Source organism: Triturus cristatus, chromosome 8 (assembly GCF_964204655.1).
Source record: "Triturus cristatus chromosome 8, aTriCri1.1, whole genome shotgun sequence".
NCBI classification, from domain to species: Eukaryota; Metazoa; Chordata; class Amphibia; order Caudata; family Salamandridae; genus Triturus; species Triturus cristatus.
Window position 1 is genome coordinate 27397575 of NC_140591.1, and position 27305 is coordinate 27424879.

General features: G+C 45.4%; 1 protein-coding gene across 3 annotated transcripts in view; it reads left to right on the top strand.

Moving 5' to 3' along the window:
- TRAPPC10 (trafficking protein particle complex subunit 10) overlaps window positions 1-27305 on the top strand; it is a 584087-nt gene that overhangs the window by 500757 nt on the left and 56025 nt on the right. For all 3 annotated transcript variants that reach the window (XM_085620787.1, XM_085620788.1, XM_085620789.1), the window contains one exon: window positions 7005-7182. In XM_085620787.1, coding sequence (XP_085476913.1) covers window positions 7005-7182 — 178 coding nt within the window. The remainder of the gene's footprint in view (window positions 1-7004; window positions 7183-27305) is intronic.

Here is a 27305-nt window from a genome sequence, read left to right on the forward strand (position 1 = left end):
TCCCCATCCAGGGTCATGGGGCAATGTCTTTTTGATAGCATGGTTGGGCATCTTTGCCTTTCCTCTAATTCCTCTCCTTCCAAAAGTACTCAGGAAAATGAAGTCAGACCCTTGCAGACTAATACTCATTGCACCGTCCTGGCCATGCCAGCTCTGGTTTACGGAGTTACTTCTCTCTCGGGGCCATTACTTTCAACTCAAACTGTTCCCAACTCTCCTGACTATGCACCAGTGCTAAGTTCGCCATCCGGACCTCAAGTCTGTTCATTATCAGCATGGCTCTTGAGTTCCATTAATTCCAGAATCTGAACATACCATTGGACTGCAGAGACATTTTAGCCAGCGCCCGTACTGAGAGCACCAATAAGACCTATCGGTTTAAATGGAAGAGATTTTGCATCTGGTGTAATAAAACTGAAGTACATCCTTTCTCCTCCTTTCTGGAAGAAGTCCTTCCATATCTTCTACACCTAGCACAGTCAGGCTTGTCACGTTCATCCATCAAGGTCCATCTAGCTGCGATCTCACGTTTTAGGTACTCTGCCACATCTCAGTCTGTAGTGAAGAGGCCAGACGAAGGTAAGATCAGTTATTTATTATAAAGGCTGCACGGTAGACAGGTCCTCACAGCCAGGGAAGAGTATCCCTCTTTTTGTACCTCAACCAAACTTATTGCCCCCAATATCAACAAAGGCAACCAGCGCAATCCTCATATGCTGCATCTCAGCCTAGAGGAAAAGCAGGGCGATTTGGAAAGGATTCCAACCGTCGCCAATGATGTATTACAGGCTCCGGCTGCTCCCCTTCTTCCCTCACTTTGCCTTGGTGGCAGAGTTACCAACTACCTACGCCAATGGCACTGTATTACCACAGACCAGAGGGTCTGGGCAACTCACTCCGGAACCCGGGGGCTCACGGTTCAATCCCCGGCGCCGGTGGCAGATCAGCACAGCACCATGTGACTCTGGGCGATAGCTCGCTTAATCTTCCCAACGGCCCCCAACGCCTTGACACCCTCGGGTAATTGTTTGCGCTTTACAAATTCTGGACATTTACATTTATGTTTACATTTAGCTCACCATCCAGCTACAACGGCCGACTCCAGCGATCTGTCCCCAACAGCAATCGCTCCCTGGTAACGTTAGAACGTCTGGGAGAGGATGAGCAGAGAGAACTCCGCTCATGCTCCCAGCACTAAGTAAGAACAACAAGAGTATACACTTATGATTACTACACGGTCACTGTGGTCTTCCAGAATAATTAAGCAGTTTATTAAAGGTTTAATCCGGACACTTTCTCCAGTTAGGCCTCTGCATTGGCAACTAAACGCTGTTCTGTCTCAATTAATGAAACATCCATTTGAGCCATCCACAAAGCGGACATTAAGTTTCTTACTTGGAAATTGGCTCTCCTTCTCGCCCTCACCTCTACCAGAAGAGTTGGTGAACTTAAGGTGTTTTCCATTCAGGACGCTTTTCTCCATTTCAAAGATGATGGGGTTATTCTCCGTACAAAACCTAAATCTATTCCTAAAGTTCCTACAGACTTTCACCTGAATGAACCAGTAATTCTGAAGATTTTCTTTCCAAATCCTACTACACTTGTGGAAAAAGTGCTTCACTCTTTGGACGTCAAGCGATGTCTGAAATTTTGCTTGGCCAAGACTAAAGACTTCTGCAAAACCTCTCAGCTATTTGTTGCTTTCAGTGCTCCTAGGAAAGGGTTGCCACTCTCAATGCAATCATTTCCAGGTGGATTTCCAGCACCATTCAATTTTGTTACCAGAAGGCGGGTAGACCCTTGACTTCTAGGGTACATGCCCACTCTACAAGCTCTGTTTCCATTTCTATTGCATTGTTTGCTAGGGTGTCTCTTCCTGATATCTGCCGAGCAGCGACATGGAAGAACAGACACCTTTACTCAGCATTACTGCTTGGACACAGCAGGTCACAAGGATACGGCAGTGGGCCAAGCAGTGCTTCAACATCTTTTCCAGTAAAGGTGAGCTACCCCTGTCTTCCCACCATCCATTTGTTCAATTATGCACATTTGCAATGCTGTTGTATGTTTATGGAAAATAATGCAAAGGTTTTCTGTTTATAATGCTATATTCCTTATAACTTTTTTTTAAGGTTTTCTTACAAATATGCATATTGTTTGCTTATATTTGATAACTTTGAGAATGCTTCAGATGTGCTATTTTACTGCTGTTTAATCTGATTCAAGCATGTGAATCTTTGAAAGTTTCAATACTGGAGTAGGAAATTATTACTTACCTGTAAGTGTAGTTCTCCAGTATTGGAATCTTTCATAGAATCACATGCAACCCACCCTCCTTCCCTGGGAGGGTCACCTTTCTCTTTCTCTGTGGTCATTTAGGCCTTAAGGTTTGGTCTCTTTTTTTTAAAATGTCTGATAGGTTGGTAAACTAAAGAGGCCTACGCCTTTTCTAGTCTATACCTATCAATACATTGCTTTATTAATATACCGGGGGCTCCCATCTTGATGACGGGGAAGGATTCAAGCATGTGAATCTATGAAAGATTCCAATACTGGAGAACTTCAGTTACAGGTAAGTAATTTCTTCCCATGCAGGCATTAACCTTTTCCTGTTTTTTAAACGAATGGTGGAAAGGTTTACTCTCATTAGGTGCAGAGATCCTCATTCGTGTTATTTAGTTGTTCTAAAATAATAAAATTGAATAATTTAAATGAAGGAAAATGCTTTTAGGTTAGATTCGTAAAATTTGAAGTTAGTTTAGTTCTCACAAAAGAGAATTTTCATTTGTAACAAGTGTGTTTGGAACCCGCAGGGAGATATTAATTTTTAACTCATTTACCAGTTATTCCTATGATGGAGAACAAGTATTACAGGTAAGAAACCTTTCTTATTTTGTATCCCATTACCTCACACAAGATCGGCGGTCTGCCCTACAGGGCATTCAGGCAGTGCCTGACGGGCTAGTCTGACAGATTAGTGCGAGGGAAGTTTTTGGGCTGTTTGTGGTCCTGTGTTATGGTCTTTCTCTACCAGTGTTTTCTTTACTGTTTATTTCCCTGATGTTAAAAAAATATATATATATTACCTGCAAGCTTAACTAGTCATCTACACCTTCCAAATCACTTATACAACGCGTCTTTACAAGTTCAAAACTGTCCCTGTTTGCAAATATGGCCCCATTTTAATTTAATAGGAGATTCTTTTGTTTTAGTGCCGGGCCTATGCTCTGTTCTAGTTAAACCCTTTCCTCTCTTCGTGTTCCACCTGCAGCCATTTGTTTTGTATCCCTTGGGCATCTCTTTTGTATCCCCAGCTCTGTGTACAACCCCTTTGTATCCCTCAACTGAAAACCGCTTCATTGGATTCTACCTTTGCACACTGCTCTGTTTGAGCCCCTGCTGCACACAGCTTTGTTGTATGGTACCTTTACACACTGCTTGTTCTATTTCCTGCTGCACACAGCTTTGTTGTTTTCTACCTTTGCACACCGCTCTGTTGGAGCCCCTGCTGCACACAGCTGTTGTACTCTACCTTTACACACTGCTCTCTTTGATCCCCTGCTGCACACAGCTTCATTTTATTCTACCTTTACACACTGTTTGTTTTATCTCCTGCTTTGTTGCATTCTACCTTTACACAAATACACAAAGCGCTGTCGGATTCCCTGCTGCAGACCGCTTCATCCAATTCTACCTTTACACACTGCTTGTTTTATCATCACCTACTGCACACAGCTTTGTTGTATTCTACCTTTACACACTGCTTGTTTTATCTCCTACTGCACACAGCTTCATTGAATTCTACCTTTACACTCTGCTTGTTTTATCTCCTGCTGCACACAGCTTCATTGAATTCTACCTTTACACTCTGCTTGTTTTATCATCGCCTACTGCACACAGCTTTGTTGTATTCTACCTTTACACACTGCTTGTTTTATCTCTTGCTGCACACAGCTTCATTGAATTCTACCTTTACACTCTGCTTGTTTTATCTCCTGCTGCTTACAGCTACATTGAATTCTACCTTTACACATTGCTTGTTTTATCTCCTGCTGCACACAGCTTCATTGAATTCTACCTTTACATTCTGCTTGTTTTATCTCCGGCTGCTTACAGCTACATTGAATTCTACCTTTACACATTGCTTGATTTATCTCCTGCTGCACACAGCTTCATTGAATTCTACCTTTACACTCTGCTTGTTTTATCTCCTGCTGCACACAGCTTCATCGAATTCTACCTTTACACATTGCTTGTTTTATCTCCTGCTGCACACAGCTTCATTGAATTCTACCTTTACACATTGCTTGTTTTATCTCCTGCTGCACACAGCTTCATTGAATTCTACCTTTACACTCTGCTTGTTTTATCTCCTGCTGCACTCAGCTTCATTGAATTCTACCTTTACACTCTGCTTGTTTTATCTCCGGCTGCACACAGCTTCATTGAATTCTACCTTTACACATTGCTTGTTTTATCTCCTGCTGCACACAGCTTCATTGAATTCTACCTTTACACACTGTTTGTTTTATCTCCTGCTTTGTTGCATTCTACCTTTACACAAATACACCAAGCGCTGTCGGATTCCCTGCTGCAGACCGCTTCATCCAATTCTACCTTTACACACTGCATGTTTTATCATCACCTACTGCACACAGCTTTGTTGTATTCTACCTTTACACACTTTGCTTGATTTATCTCCTGCTGCACACAGCTTCATTGAATTCTACCTTTACACTCTGCTTGTTTTATCTTCTGCTGCACACAGCTTCATTGAATTCTACCTTACACATTGCTTGTTTTATCTCCTGCTGCACACAGCTTCATTGAATTCTACCTTTACACATTGCTTGTTTTATCTCCTGCTGCACACAGCTTCGTGGAATTCTACCTTTACACACTGCTTGTTTTATCTCCTGCTGCACACAGCTTTGTTGTATTCTACCTTTACACACTGCTTGTTTTATCTCCTGCTGCACACAGCTTCATTGAATTCTACCTTTACACACTGCTTGTTTTATCTCCTGCTGCACACAGCTTTGTTGTATTCTACCTTTACACACTGCTTGATTTATCTCCTGCTGCACTCAGCTTCATTGAATTCTACCTTTACACACTGCTTGTTTTATCTCCTGCTGCACACAGCTTCGTTGTATTCTACCTTTACACACTGCTTGTTTTATCTCCTCTTGCACACAGCTTCATTGAATTCTACCTTTACACACTGCTTGATTTATCTCCTGCTGCACTCAGCTTCATTGAGTTCTACCTTTACACTCTGCTTGTTTTATCTCCTGCAGCACTCAGCTTCATTGAATTCTACCTTTACACTATGCTTGTTTTATCTCCTGCTGCACACAGCTTCGTTGAATTCTACCTTTACACACTGCTTGTTTTATCTCCTGCTGCACACAGCTTCATTGAATTCTACCTTTACACACTGCTTGATTTATCTCCTGCTGCACTCAGCTTCATTGAATTCTACCTTTACACACTGCTTGTTTTATCTCCTGCTGCACTCAGCTTCATTGAATTCTACCTTTACACTCTGCTTGTTTTATCTCCTGCTGCACTCAGCTTCATGAGTTCTACCTTTACACATTGCTTGTTTCATCTCCTGCTGCACTCAGATTCATTGAATTCTACCTTTACACTCTGCTTGTTTTTTCTCCTGCTGCACACAGCTTCATTGAATTCTACCTTTACACACTGCTTGATTTATCTCCTTCTGCACACAGCTTCATTGAATTCTACCTTTACACTCTGCTTGTTTTATCTCCTGCTGCACACAGCTTTGTTGTATTCTAACTTTACACTCTGCTTGTTTTATCTCCTGCTGCACACAGCTTTGTTGTATTCTACCTTTACACACTGCTTGTTTTATCTCCTGCTGCACACAGCTTCATTGAATTCTACCTTTACACACTGCTTGTTTTATCTCCTGCTGCACACAGCTTTGTTGTATTCTACCTTTACACACTGCTTGATTTATCTCCTGCTGCACTCAGCTTCATTGAATTCTACCTTTACACACTGCTTGTTTTATCTCCTGCTGCACACAGCTTCGTTGTATTCTACCTTTACACACTGCTTGTTTTATCTCCTCTTGCACACAGCTTCATTGAATTCTACCTTTACACACTGCTTGATTTATCTCCTGCTGCACTCAGCTTCATTGAGTTCTACCTTTACACTCTGCTTGTTTTATCTCCTGCTGCACTCAGCTTCATTGAATTCTACCTTTACACTATGCTTGTTTTATCTCCTGCTGCACACAGCTTCGTTGAATTCTACCTTTACACACTGCTTGTTTTATCTCCTGCTGCACACAGCTTCATTGAATTCTACCTTTACACACTGCTTGATTTATCTCCTGCTGCACTCAGCTTCATTGAATTCTACCTTTACACACTGCTTGTTTTATCTCCTGCTGCACTCAGCTTCATTGAATTCTACCTTTACACTCTGCTTGTTTTATCTCCTGCTGCACTCAGCTTCATGAGTTCTACCTTTACACATTGCTTGTTTCATCTCCTGCTGCACTCAGATTCATTGAATTCTACCTTTACACTCTGCTTGTTTTTTCTCCTGCTGCACACAGCTTCATTGAATTCTACCTTTACACACTGCTTGATTTATCTCCTTCTGCACACAGCTTCATTGAATTCTACCTTTACACTCTGCTTGTTTTATCTCCTGCTGCACACAGCTTTGTTGTATTCTAACTTTACACTCTGCTTGTTTTATCTCCTGCTGCACACAGCTTTGTTGTATTCTAACTTTACACTCTGCTTGTTTTATCTCCTGCTGCACACAGCTTTGTTGTATTCTAACTTTACACTCTGCTTGTTTTATCTCCTGCTGCACACAGCTTTGTTGTATTCTAACTTTACACTCTGCTTGTTTCATCTCCTGCTGCACACAGCTTTGCTGAATTATTTCAACTCCGAAAAAGTACGCTCTTTCTTGGTGTATCTTTGATGAACTTAATCTTCTTTTTTCAGACCTTGTATAATGTGAAGTCTGAAATCCACCCCCCACTGGGGTTTGAGTACTGTAAAACTGGATCCCTGTGCTCCCTGGAAGTCTCAATCACTCGATTACTCGACCTGGTAGACGTGGACAAGGACGAGGCACTGACCGAATCAGAGGGATACTGCAGTACCAAGTTGCTTTATGAAGGTGAGTCACCTGGAGAGGTGCAGCAGGCTTGATGCGTCACCCTAGATCTGCACTTGGAGACTAGAGACAACTCTAATTGTTTTTCTATCTCTTTATTTTCCCCAAAATACATAATAAAGTGTCAGACCACTTTCAGCCATCGGCTCTATTTAATCCATCACTATTATTTGTGCAAATGTAGGCCCACCTCGGTGCCAGGACTAATAGACTAGTCTCTGTTTTTATTTCTGCTTTAATGTAATGTTTCCTGATGGGTTATGTTGTACTTATTTGCGACCATATGATGCTACTCTTAAACAGAACCAGTTTTACTTTTTGTTAATTTTAGTTACATTTACATGTTGAACACTTATTGTATATTGTGCAAAAACAAAAATGCACACTTGCCAAAACCAGACATATTTCAATCAGTTCAATTTAGTTTTATTTGGCAAGAATCGCATAGAAACAATATAAATGCATTCCTCAGATAACAAACGCACATAATATAAACTGGGAAAAAAAAAGAAATCTCAAAACATAAATTACCCTTTAGATCTTAAAAATTGCACTTTTTAAAAACGTTCCTACTGAATAAATAACAATTGTTGACAATTACAGCAATAAATCTAAAAAAAAAGCTGCATGACAATTAGTGAAATTCAATTCCTGCAGTAAGGATTTGAAGTAACTGGCTTTAGTAGATTCAAATAGGTCAAAGAAAAACATCAAGTACTCCTTTTTGTAGGGACTCATTATAACAAACACATCGAGGAGTATTATTATAGGGAAGCCAGCCTCAAGGAGTCTATAATTAAGATTGCATCATTCCAGCTCTGAATGTGGGTGACAAGATACACTTTTTTACATTTGGGTCAAGGCTTAGATATGGCTACAGCCTTCTAAAATTGCCAGGCAGTTCATGAGGCCTTAGAGGTGATGTACACAATTTGGTTTCTTCTTTTTTCTAAGTTCTATAAAGAAAAAAATAATAATCTTAATATCGGGTTTCTTGATTTAGCATATTTCTTGTGACTAATTAAAAAAATCTAGACCGCCGATTTCGACACAAACATATCTTACATGCTAAAGCTGTGGAATTGTCTATATGATCTAAATGTAAACAATTGTGAATAATGTCTTGCGTTTATCTGATGGTTTTGACTGATCATATTGATTGCACTGTAAAAGAGGTGCCATATGGATTATGTCGAACATATATATTGACCTCACTCCTTATGACCGATAAAATGCTAGGTTCCATGGGGCATATCCAGGAGTCTCCTACAAAACTGATTTTCTTCCACTAAGAGTGATTTTACGACATCAACCCCATCGGTGGTTATTGAAACACATTTACAATTCATAGACGGCTTGGATACAATTTGGAAGCAAAATTCTAGATTTTGCTCATAGAATTATTACATTTCAACCTTCTATCATGTAGTTAATTAGCCCATTCAAATAAATTGTTGAAACATATACCCATGTATGAAAAACAAAGAACTTTCTTTATCAGGTGAGCCTTGATGGTAAACGTTCTAGATTTATTTGAACACAGAACCAACTTTAGAAGAAACCATTTTGAAAGAACTGTTGTGAGATCAGGGCTGTCCACAAAGTAAACCTAACAATCTATTGACCTCTTAATATCATTAGTGGTTCTGGACATGGGAACTTCTTCAGCAGCATACAAAACAATGAGAAGGGTTTTATGCTTTAACCTTGGAGAATCTTGATCTTCAGTTTTAAGGCAGGACTTGAAGTTGGTATAAAGAATAAACAAGAGACATCCTCATCGCACCCAGTACTTTAGTTGAAACCTTCCTAAAGTTCCCACTTTGTGTTGTATCGCACTTTCACTGAAAGATTGTTATGAAGTTTCTTCAGGAGGTCTAAAAGTGACATCTACACCCAAAGCCTCTCATATCAGCCAAAGCTTCGATCTATTTACTCTATCAAATGCAGAGGTAATGTCCATAAAGGCCAAATGTAAAGAGTTGCCTGAAGCATAACCTTATTTACTGGACAGATTAAGACCACATGTATATTTAAACATTCCACTATATGCAGGCCTTGGCGGAAGCCTTATTGGCATTCTGCAATAATTAAGTTTTCAACAGACTGTTCTTTTAAATCCTTGACTTCTGTGCCCTACGCACTACCATAGCTGTAGAGTCGATAAGAGATGTATGATGATTTGCATAAGCTTGGTGTTAGAAATGTTCGGACAGAGCTACCTGCCTTCAGCAATAGGTTTATTTCTCAGTGTTGCAGCAGGAGCCTACTAATGGTTCCAACACCAAATTTCTGACTGAAGGTTTGTCATGGAGTAAGCTGGACGTCCAGGTTATCGGCTATTGCAGTATAGTAATTTAGACATATCACAGGCTGTGACAACCCTGAATGTTATATTGCTCTGGAGGAAAGAATGGACTTTTCTCAAAATGCCAAAGGACAAAAAAGCAACTTTTGGCAGTTGTATTTTCCTGGGTCGACAAATATCTGCTGATTTTGACCACGATACCCAGTGATTTTACTATGGCTACTGGCCCCGGGGGCTGTTGCTTGAAGACCAGAGAGTAGAGTCCTATCTTGAGATGTTATAGTCTAGTAGGAGAAGTTCGGTTTTGGTTATATTCTGGATTGCAGATTGGTGTGACTCCCTTGCTGGATAACTGATGGGCAGAACCGAAGCTTCATTGGTGAGACAAAAGGCCCCCCCCCCAATGCAACTTAATAGTTAGTTGTGTGTCATCTGCATAAGAAATTTGCCTATAGCCAAAAGATCTTCTCAACTGAGTGGGAATGGGCATAAATATTAAACAGGGTGTGGTACAGGGTGGAGCCCTTGTGGACGCCACATATGACTTAAGCTATCTCGGATATGAATGGGGGAAGAAAAATCAATTTGTCAAAAATGTTTTGAGCACCTTGCCGATACCTTCATCACGCCTTCGAGCGAGGTTCCGTAGCTCCATCCCTTTTATTTGACAATTTTGAACACATTTTCAATTTAAATCCAGTGTGCAAGGGAACAATGTCCCCAACTAAAACTACAGGGTTCAAACCATGCCATGACTGTCAGAAACAGATGGCAATCATGGACTCACATGAGATGTTCGTGTGGTGTTGTAGAACCTCAATTAAAGAAGCAGAGACTATTGTCAAATTTCATATTCCGCTTTATACGTGATTCACAGGAACATGAGCAAAGCAACATGTCCAGTTTCAGAACTTTCTCTGGTGTTCTATACGGGAAAACTACAAACTGTATGTTCAGTACAAATCCCATCATGATACAGAAAAGGCAATTTCTTCAGCATTATGAACAATACTTGGTGGAGTTGCTGATCAAACGAGGCAAAAGTTACACAAGCATTAAGTTTACAACCAATCACAGTGGAATAAAAAGCTTGTGATACAAGATGGCGACAGGTAACATGTCTACATATCCTGATGGCTGAGACCATCAAATACATTAGTACAGGGGGTTACACAATGCAGGGGCTTAAACAATACCTGTGCAATCAACTTTCGGCATTTGGTCTCTGCTGTATGTGGGCATAGATTGACACATTCCTTGCTCCGAAAGTATGGCCGCAACTTGTTACAGGATTGGTCCATCTTGTGACATGTCATTGTGAAAGCTAAAAGAGCATAAGTTCAACCTTGGGGCATATGACTTGTTCTACACGTTCCATAGGACAAGTCGTATCATTATTGTATGTCACATAAAATAGGTTTCGACAGTGTCTGAACCATCGGCACGGCTTCAAGTCGTATGGTGGGTATACCCTCGGGCACCCGAAGGTCATTACGAACCGTGAACCAAAGCTGTACGTCACTTAACATCGTAAGAATTCACAGACCTGGCGTGAGTCGTGCTGCAAGTCGGGTGTGGACCCACTCCTGCTCTCTGGGTCAATCCTGGGACAGATTTTCATCACTGTTAAAATCATCAGCTACGTTTAAGTCCAGGTTGAAGATGAAACATATGAAAACAAGGCAGGACTCTACCCTATTCTGCTGCTTTTGATCGACCGAGAAGTCACAAGGGCATCGAGGTGCCAACTGTCCTCACTCCCAATCCCTACTTGAGGAGCGGATTCCACAAATGAGCCTATTGTGCCCTCGGTTCCCCGGCACATTGGCCTGGTTGCAGCAAGTCAAGGTCTCTAAGGAAGCCATGCTGTGCATTTTCAGCACTCTTCCTGTTTTCTCTGTCGTGCCTTCGAGCCCCAAGATTCCATCCCCACAGTATTCCACCTCATGACTCTTGGGAAGAATATAATGTCCCAGATGTACCTGAGCCAGATTTATACCCCTCCAGACCTTCCTCTCCAGATGACAACGTAGGGTTTGCACAACTAATAAATAGAGCTGCACAATACCATGGGGTTCAACTCCATTCAGACCCCCTGGAAGAAGACGTTTTATTAGAGACATTTTCACAGCCTCAAAAAACAACAAACACTCTCCCTATGCTTAAAGGGATAATTAAACATGCTCCTGAGGTTTTTAAAGACCCTGTCAGAGCTAGGGTACTCAATCCTAGGATTGAGAAAAAATATAAAGCAGCTCGAAGTGATCCAGTTTACATAAAAGTCAGCTTCCTCTGGACTCATTGGTAGTGGCGAATGCCCGTAAACGGGCAAATTCCCAAACCACAGGTGGTGCACCTCTGCCAGACAAGGAGTCTAAACTACTAGATGCATCAGGTAAAAGAGTTGCGTGCCAGGCGGAAAACTTCTGGCGTTTCGCCAACTCACAAACCTTACTAGCAAGGTATGACCGGGCTCACTACGATGAGCTTGAAAAGCTCATGCAGCATCTCCCAGACCAATATAAGACCAAGTCAAACAATCTTATACAAGAGAGGAAATTAATTACAAACACCTCAAATAAATGTGCCCTAGATGCTGCAGACACAGCATCTCGCGCAATCAATACAAGTGTATTACTGCGCAGACATGCGTGGCTACGCATATCTGGTTTCAAACAAGAGGTACAGTCTGCCATCCTCAATCAACCCTTAGATCAGGAACACTTGTTTGGACCTACTGTGGACACATCTTTAGAAAAGATGAAAAAGGACACAGAAACAGCCAAATCCATGGGGGCTCTATAAGCAACAACTAGTAGAGGTTCCTTCTTATAGGGGCGCCACCAAAAACATCTGGCACAGAAAACACCTCTTCAACATACAAAAGCCCCACTCAAAGTTCCCCTAGCAAAGGATATTTTAGAGGGACTTACAGGGGCAATAACAACAGAGGTAGAGGACGTGGTTCTAACACCCGTAACTCCCCCACCACAAAACAGTGACTATCACAGTTCCTACCTGTCTGGAATTCCATCACCACAGACAGGTGGGTAAGACAAATTATCCAGTATGGTTACTGCCTGGAACTTACTTCTACTCCCCCCAATATACTCCCAGACCACATCCAATGTCCACAGAACATCTAACACTTCTCAAGCAGGAGGTTCTCTCTCTCTTGCAATAACATGCAATAGAACCATTTCCCCTACACCAGCAAGGTACAAGGGTTTACTCCCTTTATTTTCTCATTCCCAAAAAGGACAGCTTTCTCATGCCAATATTAGACCTCAGACCGTTAAACCTGTACATTCAATCCGACCACTTCCACATGGTCACGCTACAACAGACCCTCCCACTGCTCTAACAAGGCGACTTCCTTGCCACTTTAGATCTCAAGGACGCCTACTTCCACATTCCTATTCACCCTGCTCTCAGGAGGTACCTACGGTTTGTAGTGGACGGACAACATTACCAATTCAAAGTCCTTCCATTCGGGATCTCAACAGCACCCAGAGACTTCACAAAATGTCTTGCAGTGGTAGCAGCCCACTTAACAAGACAACACATTTGTTTGTTTCCTTACCTAGACGATTGGCTCATAAAAGCCAAGTCACACAGCAATTGTGTACAACAAACACACAACACAATCCAGCTGCTGCACGACTTAGGATTCACAATAATCCTCACCAAGTCACTTCTCCAACTATCCCACACCCAACAGTATCTAGGTGCAACAATAGATGCTTCTAAAGCCCTTACATGCCCCAATCCAGCCAGGATAGCCAGCTTCCAAGCCCTCATAACAAAATTTCAACCGCAACACTCACTACCAGCTCAAGTGTTCATGCTGTTAATAGGGATAATGGCCTCTTGCATCTTAATTGTCCCTTACTCAAGACTCCAAATGCGTCCATTACAAGAGTGTCTAGCACAACAGTGGAACCAAGCTCAAGGTCATCTTACAGATCTGGTGTTGGTGGACAGCCACACATATCACTCTCTAGAATGGTGGAGCACACAAAATCTTTCCAAAGGGTGGCCGTTCTTAGACCCAGTTCCACAAATAGTACTAACAGCGGACGCATCGCTCACCGGCTGGGGAGCTCATCTCTTAAACCACACCATTCAGGGTATGTAGACCCCTCAACAGAAACTCCTCCACATCAATCACCTGGAGTTACTGGCCATATATCTCGTCCTAAAGTCATTTCAGAAACATCTCCTAGGCAAAACTGTCCTAGTCCGAACGGACAACATGACAGCAATGTACTCTATACAAAAACAGGGGGGGACACACTCTCTGCAGCTTTCACGCTTAGCACAGAGCATTTGGAGAGGTTTCATTCCTCAAAAGATATACCTCTTATCAGAGCATCTACCTAGGATACACAGTCAAATTGCGCATCTGCTCAGTCATCAACAACAGAAGATTCACGAATAGGAACTTCATCCGCAAGTTCTTCATCCGTTTTTTTCAAATGTGGGGCCACCCAGACATAGATCCGTTTGCCACACATTTAAACACAAAATGCCCAAACTTTGCCTCAAGGTATCCACACCGTTGTCCAAAGGCAATGCGATATGGATGAATTGGTCAGGCAGATTTGCGTACGCTTTTCCGCCTCTCCCACTCATTCCATTAATGGAGCGCAAGTTCAAACAGTCTCTCACAATGGTCTTTGTTGCTCCAACATGGCCATGACAACCATGGTTCACGACACTGCTGGAACTCTCAGTAGTTCCACACCAAAGGCTGCACCTTTCCCCAAAGCTTCTCACACAGAACCATGGAGAGATAAGACATCCAAAACCAGCTCACCTGAACCTAGCAATCTGGCTCCTGAAGTCTTAGAGATTGGTTACCTCAATCTCCCACATGAACGTCATTAAAGAAGCTAGACGTCCTACCACTAGAGCTTGCTATGCAGCTAAATGGAAAAGATTTGTTATTTACTGCAATAACAACACAATCAATCCACTAGATGCTTCAACTCAAAATATTATCTGTTATCTCCTGCATCTACAAAGATGTAATCTGGCATACACATCCATACAATTACATCTTGCAGCTATAACAGCTTACTTACAGAACAGACAACACTTGTCATTATTTAGGGTACCTCCCATCAAAGCATTCCTGAAAGGCCTTAAAAGAATAATTCCTCACAGAATTCCACCCTCTCCAGTATGGAATCTAAACATTGTCCTTACTGGGCTCATGGGTCCCCCATTTGAACCTTTTCCTAAATATGAGTTACAGTTCCTCACATGGAAAATAGCTTTCCTTGTGGCCATCACATCTCTCAGAAGAGTAAGTGAACTCCAGGCATTAACCATACAAGAACCATTTTTGCAAATACATCACAACAAAGTGGTTCTTAGGACAAACCTAAAGTTGTTTCAGCTTTCCATCTTAACCAGTCTGAGCTCCCAGTATTTTTCACTCAACCAGACTCAGTAGCTGAACGGGCTCTTCATACGCTGGACGTCAAAAGAGCTATTCTTTACTACATTGAAAGGACAAAAAGTTTCAGGAAAACTAAACACATTTTCGTAGCTTTCTCACCACCATTCAAGGGCAATCCTGTATCAAAAGCGGAATTGCCAGGTGGATCATTAAATGCATTCAAATATTCTACCAAAATGCAAAGCGTACCTTATCCATTTCCCCTAGAGCGCATTCCACACGCAAAATAGGGGCATCCTTAGGAAACATCCCCATGGATGACATTTGCAAAGCCGCAACATGGTTTACACCGCACACTTTCACAAAACACTACTGTGTAGATGTGCAGGCAAAACAACAAGCTAGTGTGGGCCTGGCTGTTCTAAGAACACTTATTCAAACTACTGCAACACATACAGGTAGCCACCGCTAACGGGGTAACTGTTGTATAGCCTATGCAAAAGTATGCGATCTACAGCTCATATGCCTCGAACAGAAAATGCTACTTATCAGTATGCATCTGTTCTTGGCATGTAGAGCTGTAGATCCGCATACCCCCACCCGCCTCCCCGGACACCTATATATGTTGCAGTACAATCTTACTTAGATACATTACACATGGACATCTTTTCTATTTCTGACTCCATCATCGCCCTTTATGGCGAAAACAATATGGAGATGGAGTTGATGCCCTTGCGCACTTCTAACCAAAGAAGGAGTCGCCTATCTTGTGACTACAAAGACTTCTACAATAACAAAGTGCCCAACACCACATGGCGATCTATGCAAAAGTATGTTGATCTACAGCTCTACATGCCAAGAACAGATGCATTCTGGTAAGTAGCATTTTCCTTTTGGTGGGTAAACTTTAACTAACTGCAGACTCCTCATTGTACTTCCACCTCCCTGTTCTGTTAAGTGGTCTCTGTTTGGCATCCTAAAAAGTCTCAAGTTATTAGAGATCTGCACACTGGTACCGATAATTGTTTTGTGCTATTCGTCTAAGAGCATGTAAAGTCAAGAAAGTACCTGACATCAGTGTGCTGGTGTGGAACTTACGTTCCACACCAGCTGCATCGCATAGGTACACTGCTGAGAATTTCCGGATCAAGTCTAAAAGTGAGGCATCTGCAGTTAAATAGAGCATCCACCAGAAAGTGTGTTACCGGAGGTAAGTAACTTGTTTGTTTTGTTCTTCTCACCAGTGATATCTGCTACTAGAAACCTCCTGCTTCCACCCACATTTGAGACTTAAGTAATTTACTTGTTAGTAAAAAGGAAAATCGGTGTATTTGGACACTTATTAAATAATGGCAAATTCCTGATATTCGAGAACTAAAATAGTAAAGTTAGTACAGATGCTTTGGAGGCATACCAAGCAATAAAAGCTTTATCTGAAAGAAACACACAAGTTACTTACCTTCGGTAACGATATATCTGTAAGAAACATTAGTAGTGATAGATTCCTTACTTTAGAACTACTCCCATGCGTCAGACTGGATCCGGAAAGTTTTTCATCAGCAGTACCCCTGCGCGTCGGTAGGCGTTGTCGTGCAGCTCCGCGTGCGTCGATGGCGCCGGGGTGACGTAGCTGGAGCTACTTAGACGCGCCCACGCGTGCTGATATCAGTTGTTTCTTTTTCCGCGCCAGCAAGCGCAGATCTAGGAAGAGCTAGTACCCCCAGTTATTTTTTTGACTGAGTTTTTTCGAGGCCTTTTGTCTCATTTTCTCGAGTCAATAGACTCCTGGTGTCGTAGGGATGCCCGGCTTTAAGAACTGTGGGGACTGTCACCGCATGATGTCGGTGACGGACCCACACCGCGTGTGTCTTTACTGCCTGGGGCGCGACCACAACTCCAAGTCGTAACCCGACTGCCGGGCCATGGCGCCGAACTCTTTGCGGGAGTGGTCCCGAAAGTTGCTGGAAGTCCGGCAGTCGGCTCCTCGCCACTCAAGGTCCCGGTCCCGTGGGATATCGAGGGACCGGTCGCGGAGCCATCACCATCATTCCTCTGGATTTAAGTCTTCGCACTCTGGGTCAGGTAAGTCGAAGCATTCCAAAAAGAAGTCTGATGAGCGTTGTCGCTCCTCGACTTCCTGTCGCGCGACGTGGCTGAGGGTGCGGGTGGCGCCAAGCCCGCGGCTCCGGTGGAGCCTGCGACGTCGCCGCTGGCCTACCCTCCCTTTCCGCGTCCGTCGGCGACGCCTGCCCAGGTGCAAGAGTTTCTTGCTGCCATGGACCGACTCTTTGGACTGTCTGGCCCCGCCGGTGTGCCTGCGGGCCCGACTGGGGGTCCTGTCCTTCCATCGCTGGCGGCTCCGGTTGACCTTGTAACGCCTCCACCGACGTCTACCCCACCGGCACCACCTCCGGCGTCGCCTGCTCCTCGGGACGATGCCGTCCCCAGTTTCAGCCCTGAACTGGACACTCTGCTGGATCGGCGCTGATGCCGATGGGGGCCATTTTCCCCTATGTCCATCCTCCTTATTTTCAGCCTGTTCCACAAACTTCTGCGGATGGGGAGGACTGGGAGGGTCTGAGGACCCTCTCGCACAAGAGTGTGCTTATGACCCGGACTGGGAAGAGGATTTGGGGGATGCCAGTGTTCTTAACACCTCACCTGACCTTGGCATGCTGTCTCCTCCTACCGTGGCCACGGAGGAGGGAGCCAGTTACGCAGCGGTGTTGCGTAGGGCGGCCGAGGCCCTCCACCTCGAACTCCCTAGAGTGGCCGTCAGGACTAACTGACAGAAGTGCTCCAGCCGGTGGCAACCTCTTCGGAGCCCTTTAATGAAGCACTGTCTGGCGTTCTTTTGGGCACCTGGTCCAGGCCCAACACAGGGGCTCCTGTGTACAGGAACGTGGCCCGACGCTATCGCCCGGTTGGGCGACCCCATCTTCCTTTCCCAACACCCCACTCCGGAGAGCTTGGTTCTCCAAGCCTCTGCTTCCCAGAGCGCGTTCCCTTCCGCACCTCCAGATAGGGAATCCAAGAAGCTGTAGCAGCTTGGCCAGAAGCTATTTTCTTCTGCCAGCTTAGGGCTGTGGTTGGTGAACACCGCATGCCTCTTGGGCCATTATTCCCACTCTGTGTGGGACACGGTTGTGCAGGTGCTGCCTAGCTGTCCGGAGGAGGCCCAGACAGTACTCTCCCAAGCTATTGCTGCTGGGAGAGATGCAGCTAAGTTCACCATCCGTTGTGGGCTTGACACCGCCAACTCGCTTGGCAGGGCGATTTCCACGACGGTGGTGCTTAGGCGCTACGCCTGGCTGAGGACAACTGGCTTCTCGTGGGATGTCCAGAACACTCTGATGGACATGCCCTTTGATGGCATTCGACTTTTTGGCCATAAGGCAGTTAGTGCGTTGGAGCGCTTTAAGGACTCTCGAGCTACGGCCAAGTCCTTGGGTTTGTCAGCCACTCGGCCTCCTCCGCCTTCGGCCTTTCGCTCCTTTCGTGGCCACGGAAGGGGTGCCCCATCACGTTCGCAGGGCCACAGGCCGGCGCACCAACATCAGCGCGGACGTGGGAACCGTCGAGGCGGTTTAGGGGGCCAGCGGGCAGGTTAATCCACCTCCACCCCCGCAGCATCCACTGCAAAGCCTTTCTAGTCCGGAGTTTCAGGCCCATTAAACGCCTGTGGGTGGCAGAATTCACCATCATCTCCCCCATTGGCGCAACATCACTTCGGACAAGTGGGTGCTGCAAATTGTCTGAAGGGGCTACTCCCTCCCCTTCGAGACTACCCCTCCAGCCATGCCACCTCAATACCACCACATGTCAGGGGACCATCTTGCACTTCTTCAGCAGGACGTCACGGCCCTCTTGGCCAAGGAGTCCATCGAGCGCGTTTCTGGGCCAGAAGTAGGTCGTGGTTGTTATTTCCACTACTTTCTGGTCCCCAAGAAGGACAGGGGCCTGCGTCCTATCTTGGACCTCAGGGACGTCAACCGCTTCCTCCGGAATGAGAAGTTCAAGATGTTGATGCTAGCTCAGGTCTTGTCTGCTCTCGACCCTGGAGACTGGATGGTAGCGTTGGACTTGCAGGACGCATATTTCCACATCCCCATCCTGCCGGCCCACTGCGGTTACCTGCGGTTGACGGTGGGCCACAAGCACTTTCAGTTTACCTTGCTCCCCTTTGGCCTTACCAGCACCCCTCTGGTGTTCACAAAAGTGATGACGGTGGTCGCAGCCCATCTGCGCAGATCAGGGGTTCCAGTGTTCCCCTATCGCGACGACTGGCTGTTGAAGGCGGGCTCGCCCCAAGCAGTCGTCTCCCACCTCCAGACTATGGCCGACCTTTGCATTTGCGAAGGTTTTCCATCAACGTGCCGAAGTCGCACCCGATTCCCTTTCAGAAGCTCCTCTTCATCAGAGCGGTTCTAGACTCTGGGCATTTTGGGGTTTATCCTCCCGAGCAGCGAGTCCGAGATATTCAGGCTGTGATTGCGATCTTGCAGCCTCTATCCCGGGTTTCGGTCAGGATGACCCTCTGGCTACTGGGCCTGATGGCCTCCTGCATCCTGCTAGTGGATTATGCCAGATGGCATATGCGGGCTCTGCAGTGGGACCGGAGGTTCCAGTGGGCACTGCATCAGGGCAACCTGTCCGACCACGTCCAGATCTTGGAGGGCACTGCACGACAATTGCAGTGGTGGCTCACGAATCGCGATTGGGTCAATGGCAAATCCCTCTCCCTTCTCCAACCGGAACAAACAGTTGTGATGGACGCGTCCCTTCTGGGATGGAGCGGCCACATGCGAGAGGTGGAGATCAGAGGCCTCTGGTCTCCGGCTCCATATCAACCTTCTGGAGCTTCAGGCGACCCAACTTGCACTGAAGGCATACCTTCCCTCTGTCGTGGGGAGAGTAGTGCAGATGTTCAGACAACACCACCGCCATGTGGTACTGCAACAAACAGGGCAGGGCGGGGTCGTGGACCCTTTGTCAGGAGGCTCTGCGCCTCTGGACATGGCTGGAACATCAGGGCATTTCCCTGGTGGTTCAACACCTGGCAGGTTCTCTGAACGCCAGGGCGGACAAACTCAGCCAATGGTGCATGATGGATCACGAATGGCGTCTGAACTCGGACATGGCGCAAGGTCCCTTCCAGCAGTGGGGAGAGCCTTGGTTAGATCTATTCGCCACCGAAGAGAACGTGCCGTGTCATCAGTTCTGCGCGTTGGAATTTCCAAGGCAGCACTCGCTAGGTGACGCTTTTCATCGCGATTGGAGTTGCGGTCTACTATACGCCTTTCCGCCTATACCACTTCTACCCAGAGTGCTGAAGAAGATCAGGCGCGACCGGGCCCAAGTCATTCTTGTGGCTCCTGACTGGGCTCGAAGAGTATGGTATCCCGAGCTACTCAGCATGGCGATCGATCCTCCGCTCCGACTGCCTCTTCGGGAGGATCTTCTGTTGCAGCAGCAGGGGAGGGTCCTACACCTGAACCTGTCCAGCCTCCACCTACTTGCGTGGAGATTGAGTGGCGGCAATTGACGTCTTTCAACTTACCTCCCGAAGTCTGTGATGTAATCTTGGCAGCCAGGCGTCCCTCCACTAAATCGGTATACGCCTGCCAGTGAAATAAGTTTGTGGCATGGTGCACAGCAAAGGCTATGGATACCCTTTCTGCCCCTCTTTCAGAGGTCCTTCTATTTCTCCTTTCTTTGGCCCAGCAAGGCTCTGCTCTGGGCACTGTCAAGGGCTATCTCTCGGCCATTTTCAGCCTTTTTACGGCTTCCGGATCAGCCATCCCCTGTTGTAAATAGATTCTTAAGAGGCATTACTCATTTTTTCCCTCCTGTTCGTTTCATAATGCCTCAGTGGGACTTGAACCTGGTTCTGACATATCTGATGTGTGCGCTCTTTGAGCCACTTCACAACTGTCCTCTTCGTCTTCTCACTTTAAAGACTGCTTTCTTGGTTGCCATCACCTCTGCCTAAGAGTGAGTGAGCTCCAGGCTCTTTCTTCTAAACCTCCTTTTCTCTCTGTCCATCCAGACAAAGTTGTTCTAAGGACTCGTCCATCTTTTCTGCCAAAGGTTGTCACTGCCTTTCACATCGGGCAGACCATCACTTTGCCCACCTTCTTTCCGCCTCCGCATCCCTCAAAAGAGGAAGAGAGACTCCACCGTCTGGACCCAAAATGTGCGCTCTCATTCTACCTAAACCGTGCACAACAGTTCCGGGTGGATGACCAACTGTTTGTTGGCTATGTGGGAGCCAAGAAAGGTCGGGCCGTGCACAAGTGCACCATCTCTCGGTGGGTCATTATGTGCATAAAGGCTTGTTATTCTTGGACTAAAAAGGAGACTCCGGTGGAGCTGCGTGCCCATTCTACCAGGGCGACAGCAGCCACTACTGCTTTGGGACGGGGAGTTTCCTTGCATGACATCTGTCAGGCAGCTACGTGGGCCTTACTGCACACTTTTACTAAGCATTACTGCCTGGACAGCCAAGACCGGAGAGACTGCTTCTTTGGCCATTCTGTTCTCCAGGATTTTCTGGTGTGATCTTGGTTCACAGACCCACCATCAGGGTTGGTATTGCTGGAGTATCTATTCTAAGGTAAGGAATCTATCACTGTGTTTCTTTCAGATGCACAAGTTACTTACCTTCGGTAACAATATATCTGTAAGAAACATTAGTAGTGATAGATTCCTTACCGCCCCACCCATCCTCCCCGTTCTGCAAACTGATTTCTAGGGTTAAGGTCATCCCTTTCAGGGCCCTAGTTTCATGGCACCAGTGGTCACTTTCTTGCATGGCTCTGCGTTCCTGGCACGGAAAGTCGTGTACAGAACTGACGTCAGCTCGCGTGGGTGCGTCGAAGTAGCTCCAGCGACGTCATCCCGGCACCAACGATGCACGCGGAGCCGCACGACGACACCTACTGAAGCGCAGGGATACTGCTGATGAAAAACTTTCCAGATCCAGTCTGACGCCTGGGGATAATTCTAAGGTAAGGAATCTATCCCTACTAATGTTTCTTACAGATATATCGTTACCGAAGGTAAGTAACTTGTGCATTTCCTAAAAAGCCTCCAGAATTTAGCCCACTAACAATGCTACGCTTATCTCCCATAAACCAGAGAAGGGTCCCTAAACTATACAGCCCATGTTCAGAAGCTTGCTTGAATAGTTAACACCATGCTAGAAAGTATTGGGAAACCGATTTAGGAGAAGTAATAGAGGAAAAGGTTTGGAACTACTGCTGCACCCAGACGCAAATTGTATGAATTATAGGGACAAAAAATATTTATTTTAAATATCTAACTGGAATGTATTACACACTGGCTGTATTACACAAATGTAGCCCATCAATAAATCTTTAATGCCATCGGTGTCTACATGTCAACTGTTTTTTTTATTTTATATTTTTTGTATTTTTATTTATTTAGACAGGATATTGTCCAGACATAGGCATATTTTGGCATAAAGTTGGAAATATAATTTCTATATAATAGATTATACTATTGAGCGGACACCCCTGATTGCTCTGCTGAGACACATGACAGAGATCTTGGTTCCTGGCAGAATACTGAATGCCTTGCTATTGTTGCTGATAAAATGTAGTATTGCTATGGCCTGGATGAAAGGCCCTCCGCTCAAGACTGAGGTTTGGTTATAAGATGCTATATATTGTAATAAGTCTGTGAACGAATGCAGCCTGCTCAAAACAAACCGAGCGGCATATGGGGACCGCTGAGAGGCCACCAAAATGAGCATACTCCACCGACACATGGGGACCGCTAAGAGGCCACCTAAATGAGCATACTCCACCGGCACATGGGGACCGCTAAGAGGCCACCTAAATGAGCATACTCCACCGGCACATGGGGACCGCTAAGAGGCCACCTAAATGAGCATACTCCACCGGCACATGGGGACCGCTAAGAGGCAACCTAAATGAGCATACTCCACCGGCACATGGGGACTGCTAAGAGGCCACCTAAATGAGCATACTCCACCGGCACATGGGAACCGCTAAGAGGCCACCTAAATTAGCATACTCCACCGGCACATGGGGACTGCTAAGAGGCCACCTAAATGAGCATGCTCCATCGGCACATGGGAACCGCTTATAGGTCACCTAAATGAGCATGCTCCACTGGCACATGGGGACTGCTAAGAGGCCACCTAAATGAGCATACTCCACTGGCACATGGGGACTGCTAAGAGGCCACCTAAATGAGCATACTCCACCGGCACATATGGACCGCTAAGAGGCCACCTAAATGAGCATACTCCACCGGCACATGGGGACTGCTAAGAGGCCACATAAATGAGCATACTCCACCGGCACATGGGGACCGCTAAGAGGCCACCTAAATGAGCATACTCCACCGGCACATGGGGACTGCTAAGAGGCCACCTAAATGAGCATGCTCCACCGGCACATGGGAACCGCTTAAAGGTCACCTAAATGAGCATGCTCCACCGGCACATGGGGACTGCTAAGAGGTCACCTAAATGAGCATACTCCACCAGCACATGGGGACCGCTAAGAGGCCACCTAAATGAGCATGCTCCACCGGCACATGGGACTGCTAAGAGGCCACCTAAATGAGCATACTCCACCGACACATGGAGACCGCTAAGAGGCCACCTAAATGAGCATACTCCACCAACACATGGAGACCGCTAAGAGGCCACCTAAATGAGCATACTCCACCGACACATGGGGACCGCTAAGAGGCCACCTAAATGAGCATACTCCACCGGCACATGGAGACCGCTAAGAGTACACCTAAATGAGCATACTCCACCGGCACATGGGAACCGCTTAAAGGCCACCTAAATGAGCATACTCCATTAGAGGCGTAAGATGTCAAGCATGATTATCAATGCCTTAAATGGTCAATAGTGGCTGGGTCCTGGGCTGAGTACTACACCCTGAGGAGGGGTATGTCCTTATCTGTATGATGAATATGTGTTCTCTTTGGATCCAAGTGCTCTGAGAAATGATGGGCATGACATGACTGATCAATGTTATCATGTGGAAAAGTATGAAATGTGGGATTAAGGGAAAGGTTTAGTCATTCGCCGTAACTAGCAATATGATCTATATTTAGCAGCACAAACATAATGTAAAAAGGATTCTGAATGTATGTCTGCTTCCAACACAGAACTGTTAATGTGATTACTTTATAAAATGTAAAGAAAGTCTTAAAAAAAAAAAAAAGAAAAAGAAAATGTGAGAATATAGGCAGCACAGAGTGAGACCTGTATCTGTCTTTAACCAAGGTTAATAGTCAGTCTGGTTAAACTATACACTATCCAACATTTCCTGAGAAAGCTTAATTTTACGTTTCCAAGGAGAAGGAGCCATCCAAGGATTCTTTTCATCATTTGGGATTCTAGCAGCATGTCTGTCGAAAGGTACCCTCCTTGTTAGGAATTATGAAGGAGGGAGTAGAAATGAAAAAGAGGTAACCATTCCAGAGATTAGGAACATTTTAGAAGACACATTAATGCAATTACTGCCGTTCAAGATCAATTGTTGAGGAGCATTATGTCTAGAGCTGAGAACTATTGGAGATTCACTAGCAGAGCGTTCACTGATGAGGCATTCACTGATGAGACATTCACTGATGAGGCATTCACTGATGAGGCATTTGGCATCAGTGCGTTCAAAACCCTATGTTTGGTGTTCATACATCAAAGTGAACGTATAACTGTAATGGTTGCCAGCAACATTTTCTCATTTTGCAGAGAGCCACTCAGAGCACTCGCTCCTGCGGGACTCTGACTCCATCGGGAGCGAGATGGCTCAAGGGAAATTAAGCTCCCTGGGACTATCAGAACGCTCCATTTTTCAATTGGCACTCCTGCGCGAGTCTCTCGAGCCTCTCGCGGATGCAATTGTCCATATATACAATTTATTTTACCCTTCATTTCTCCAAAACTATTGAACTGCTAGGAACTCTTAGGGAGAAATTGGATCTAGGTCTACCAGACACTGATGCAACTTCTCATTGATGCAGTTACTTAAAATATGTTCCTTCATAAACAAATTATAAAGTCCTTCATAATTCTGCACTTTACTTCCAGTTAACCAGCCACGTAGTGTCGCTACTGGGTAGTCTACAAATTCCACCCAGGACTGACTCTGGGATTTCTGAGCCCACCTGAATTTAATTCCACTAAGGGTCAGAAGTCTGTCTCTGCACTTACCAAAGAACAGTTCCCAAAGGCCTCCTCCCCCCCCCCCCCCCCCCCCGTGAGACTTCCTCATATTTCTTGCTTCACAAACCCTCTCAAAGGCTGTGAACCACCTGGTGATGTCATCACCATCCTCAAATTTAGGGGCAACCCCTTTGGGGATTTTAGGCTCCTAGGATCCTTCCTTCTCTTAACTTTTTGAATTGCTGCCTCAGTTGACGGGTCCTAAGCCCATCTCAGCTCTCTTTCTCTAGAGCTAGGAGTCTAGTCTCTAGATCTAGTCTCTTGGTCATCCTTGCTAAAGGGAGATCCTCCTCAGTGAAGTTGTCCTCACTGTTATGGAGTTGGCCCTTCCTCTGTAGGAGCCAGACCCTGTACCTCTTGTGTGTAGAGGGTAGGACACAAAGTCCCCTTTCTCCCTAAGTAGTTGAGGTGGTTGGTCTAAGACTTCATCATCCTCACTACTTTCCCCCTTCTCCTGATGATCTTCACCTTCTTCTGTGGTGTGGTCCCTTGCATACCCTGCCAAAAACTCCTGGAGTTGTGTTCTGGTGGGTTTGGACCCAGTTCTTTTTTGTTTAGACTTACAGAGAAGCTGTAACTCTCTAACCTGTAGGTTGGAGTAAGGGGCGAGGTTGAGCTCCTCGGCCATATACCCTGTGTTGCTCATTATATTTCTAAAGTGGGGTTCTTTTTAGAAGACCTACACTAACAGTTCTAGATACTCCTCCCCCCCCCCCCCCCAAATTTAGTGACTTTTACTTTCTCTATAAAAAAAAGTTTGCTACAGGGCCTTAAATTCCAAAAATGATTTGAACTAGAAGTCAATTTTGGGATTCTTGTCATGTGATCAGAGCTTGACTTAGTTAGTCCAATAAATGCAAGGCTTTACATCCCACCGCTGCCACCAGTGTAGGACGCTGGCTCTGTATACTCTGTACCAAAGAAAGGTATAGTGTGCACAGAGTCCAGGGAGTCCCCAGAGGGATAGCAAAAGCTAAATTAGGTAAGTACTAGTAGCTCTCTTTGTGGTAGTGTGGGCGAGCAGTTAAGCTTATCCAGAGGGCGTGTGCTAAGCATTTCTTGTATTCACTCAATCAAGACTGAAGACATACATTCAGAGACTGAATCCATACCAGTTAGGTAAGTATAACGAGCATTTGCAATGCAATAGGTCTCGCATTCACACGGGTTTGAGCTATTGGCATTGTAAATAACAATGCCTTTTATTTATGTTTTGGGTTTTGAAACATAAATAAAAGACATTGTCATTTACAATACTAATAGCTTAAACTCTCGCAAATATGAGAAGTGAGAGTTACATATGATCCGAGCTATAAACACTAACAAAGCTCTCCAACACCTTTCGCTCTGTGATTACACTGTCGCGGCTCAGGAGGAAGAGCGGGATGGGGGGGGGGGCTATTTCCTGTCCTCTCCATGATTTGAGTGTGCAGTGTGACATTGCGTAATGTCTTTGCTATCTTTGGCCTAATGAAAAACACTCCAGCTGTAGTAGGGCTCTGGCTTCACCTCCTGGTGCAGGGCGGGCTGTGCTTAATGGCAGGCATGAAGAGAGAGAGAGAGGGAGGGATGGTCTCTGCTGCAGCTCCAGCCTCGTACAGTGCCCCTGCTATTAATAGTGAGCAAGAGGCGCAGAGGTGGTGGTATTGGTTTTGGTGGTGGTGGTGGTATTGGTTTTGGTGGTGGTGGTGGTATTGGTTTTGGTGGTGGTGGTTGTATTGGTCGTGGTATTGGTGGTGGTGGTATTGGTTGTGCTGGTATTGGTTGTGGTATTGGTGGTGGCATTGGTGGCAGTATTGGTGATATTGGTGGTGGTAGTGGTATTGGTGGTATTGGTGGTGTGGTATTGGTATTGGTCGTAGTGGTATTGGTGTGGGGGTATTGGCGATGGGGTATTGGTGTGGTGGTGGAATTGGTGGTGGTGGTATTGGTGGTGGTGGTATTGGTGGTAATGGTGGCATTGGTGGTTTTGGTATTGATGTAATGGTGGTGGCATTGGTGGTGGTATTGGTATTGATAGTAATGGTGGTATTGGTGGTGGCATTGGTATTGGTGGTGGCATTGGTATTGGTGGCATTGGTATTAGTGGTATTGGTGGTGGTGGTATTAGTATTGGTGGTATTGATATTGGTGGTATTGTTACTGGTGGTGGCATTGGCATTGGTGGTATTGTT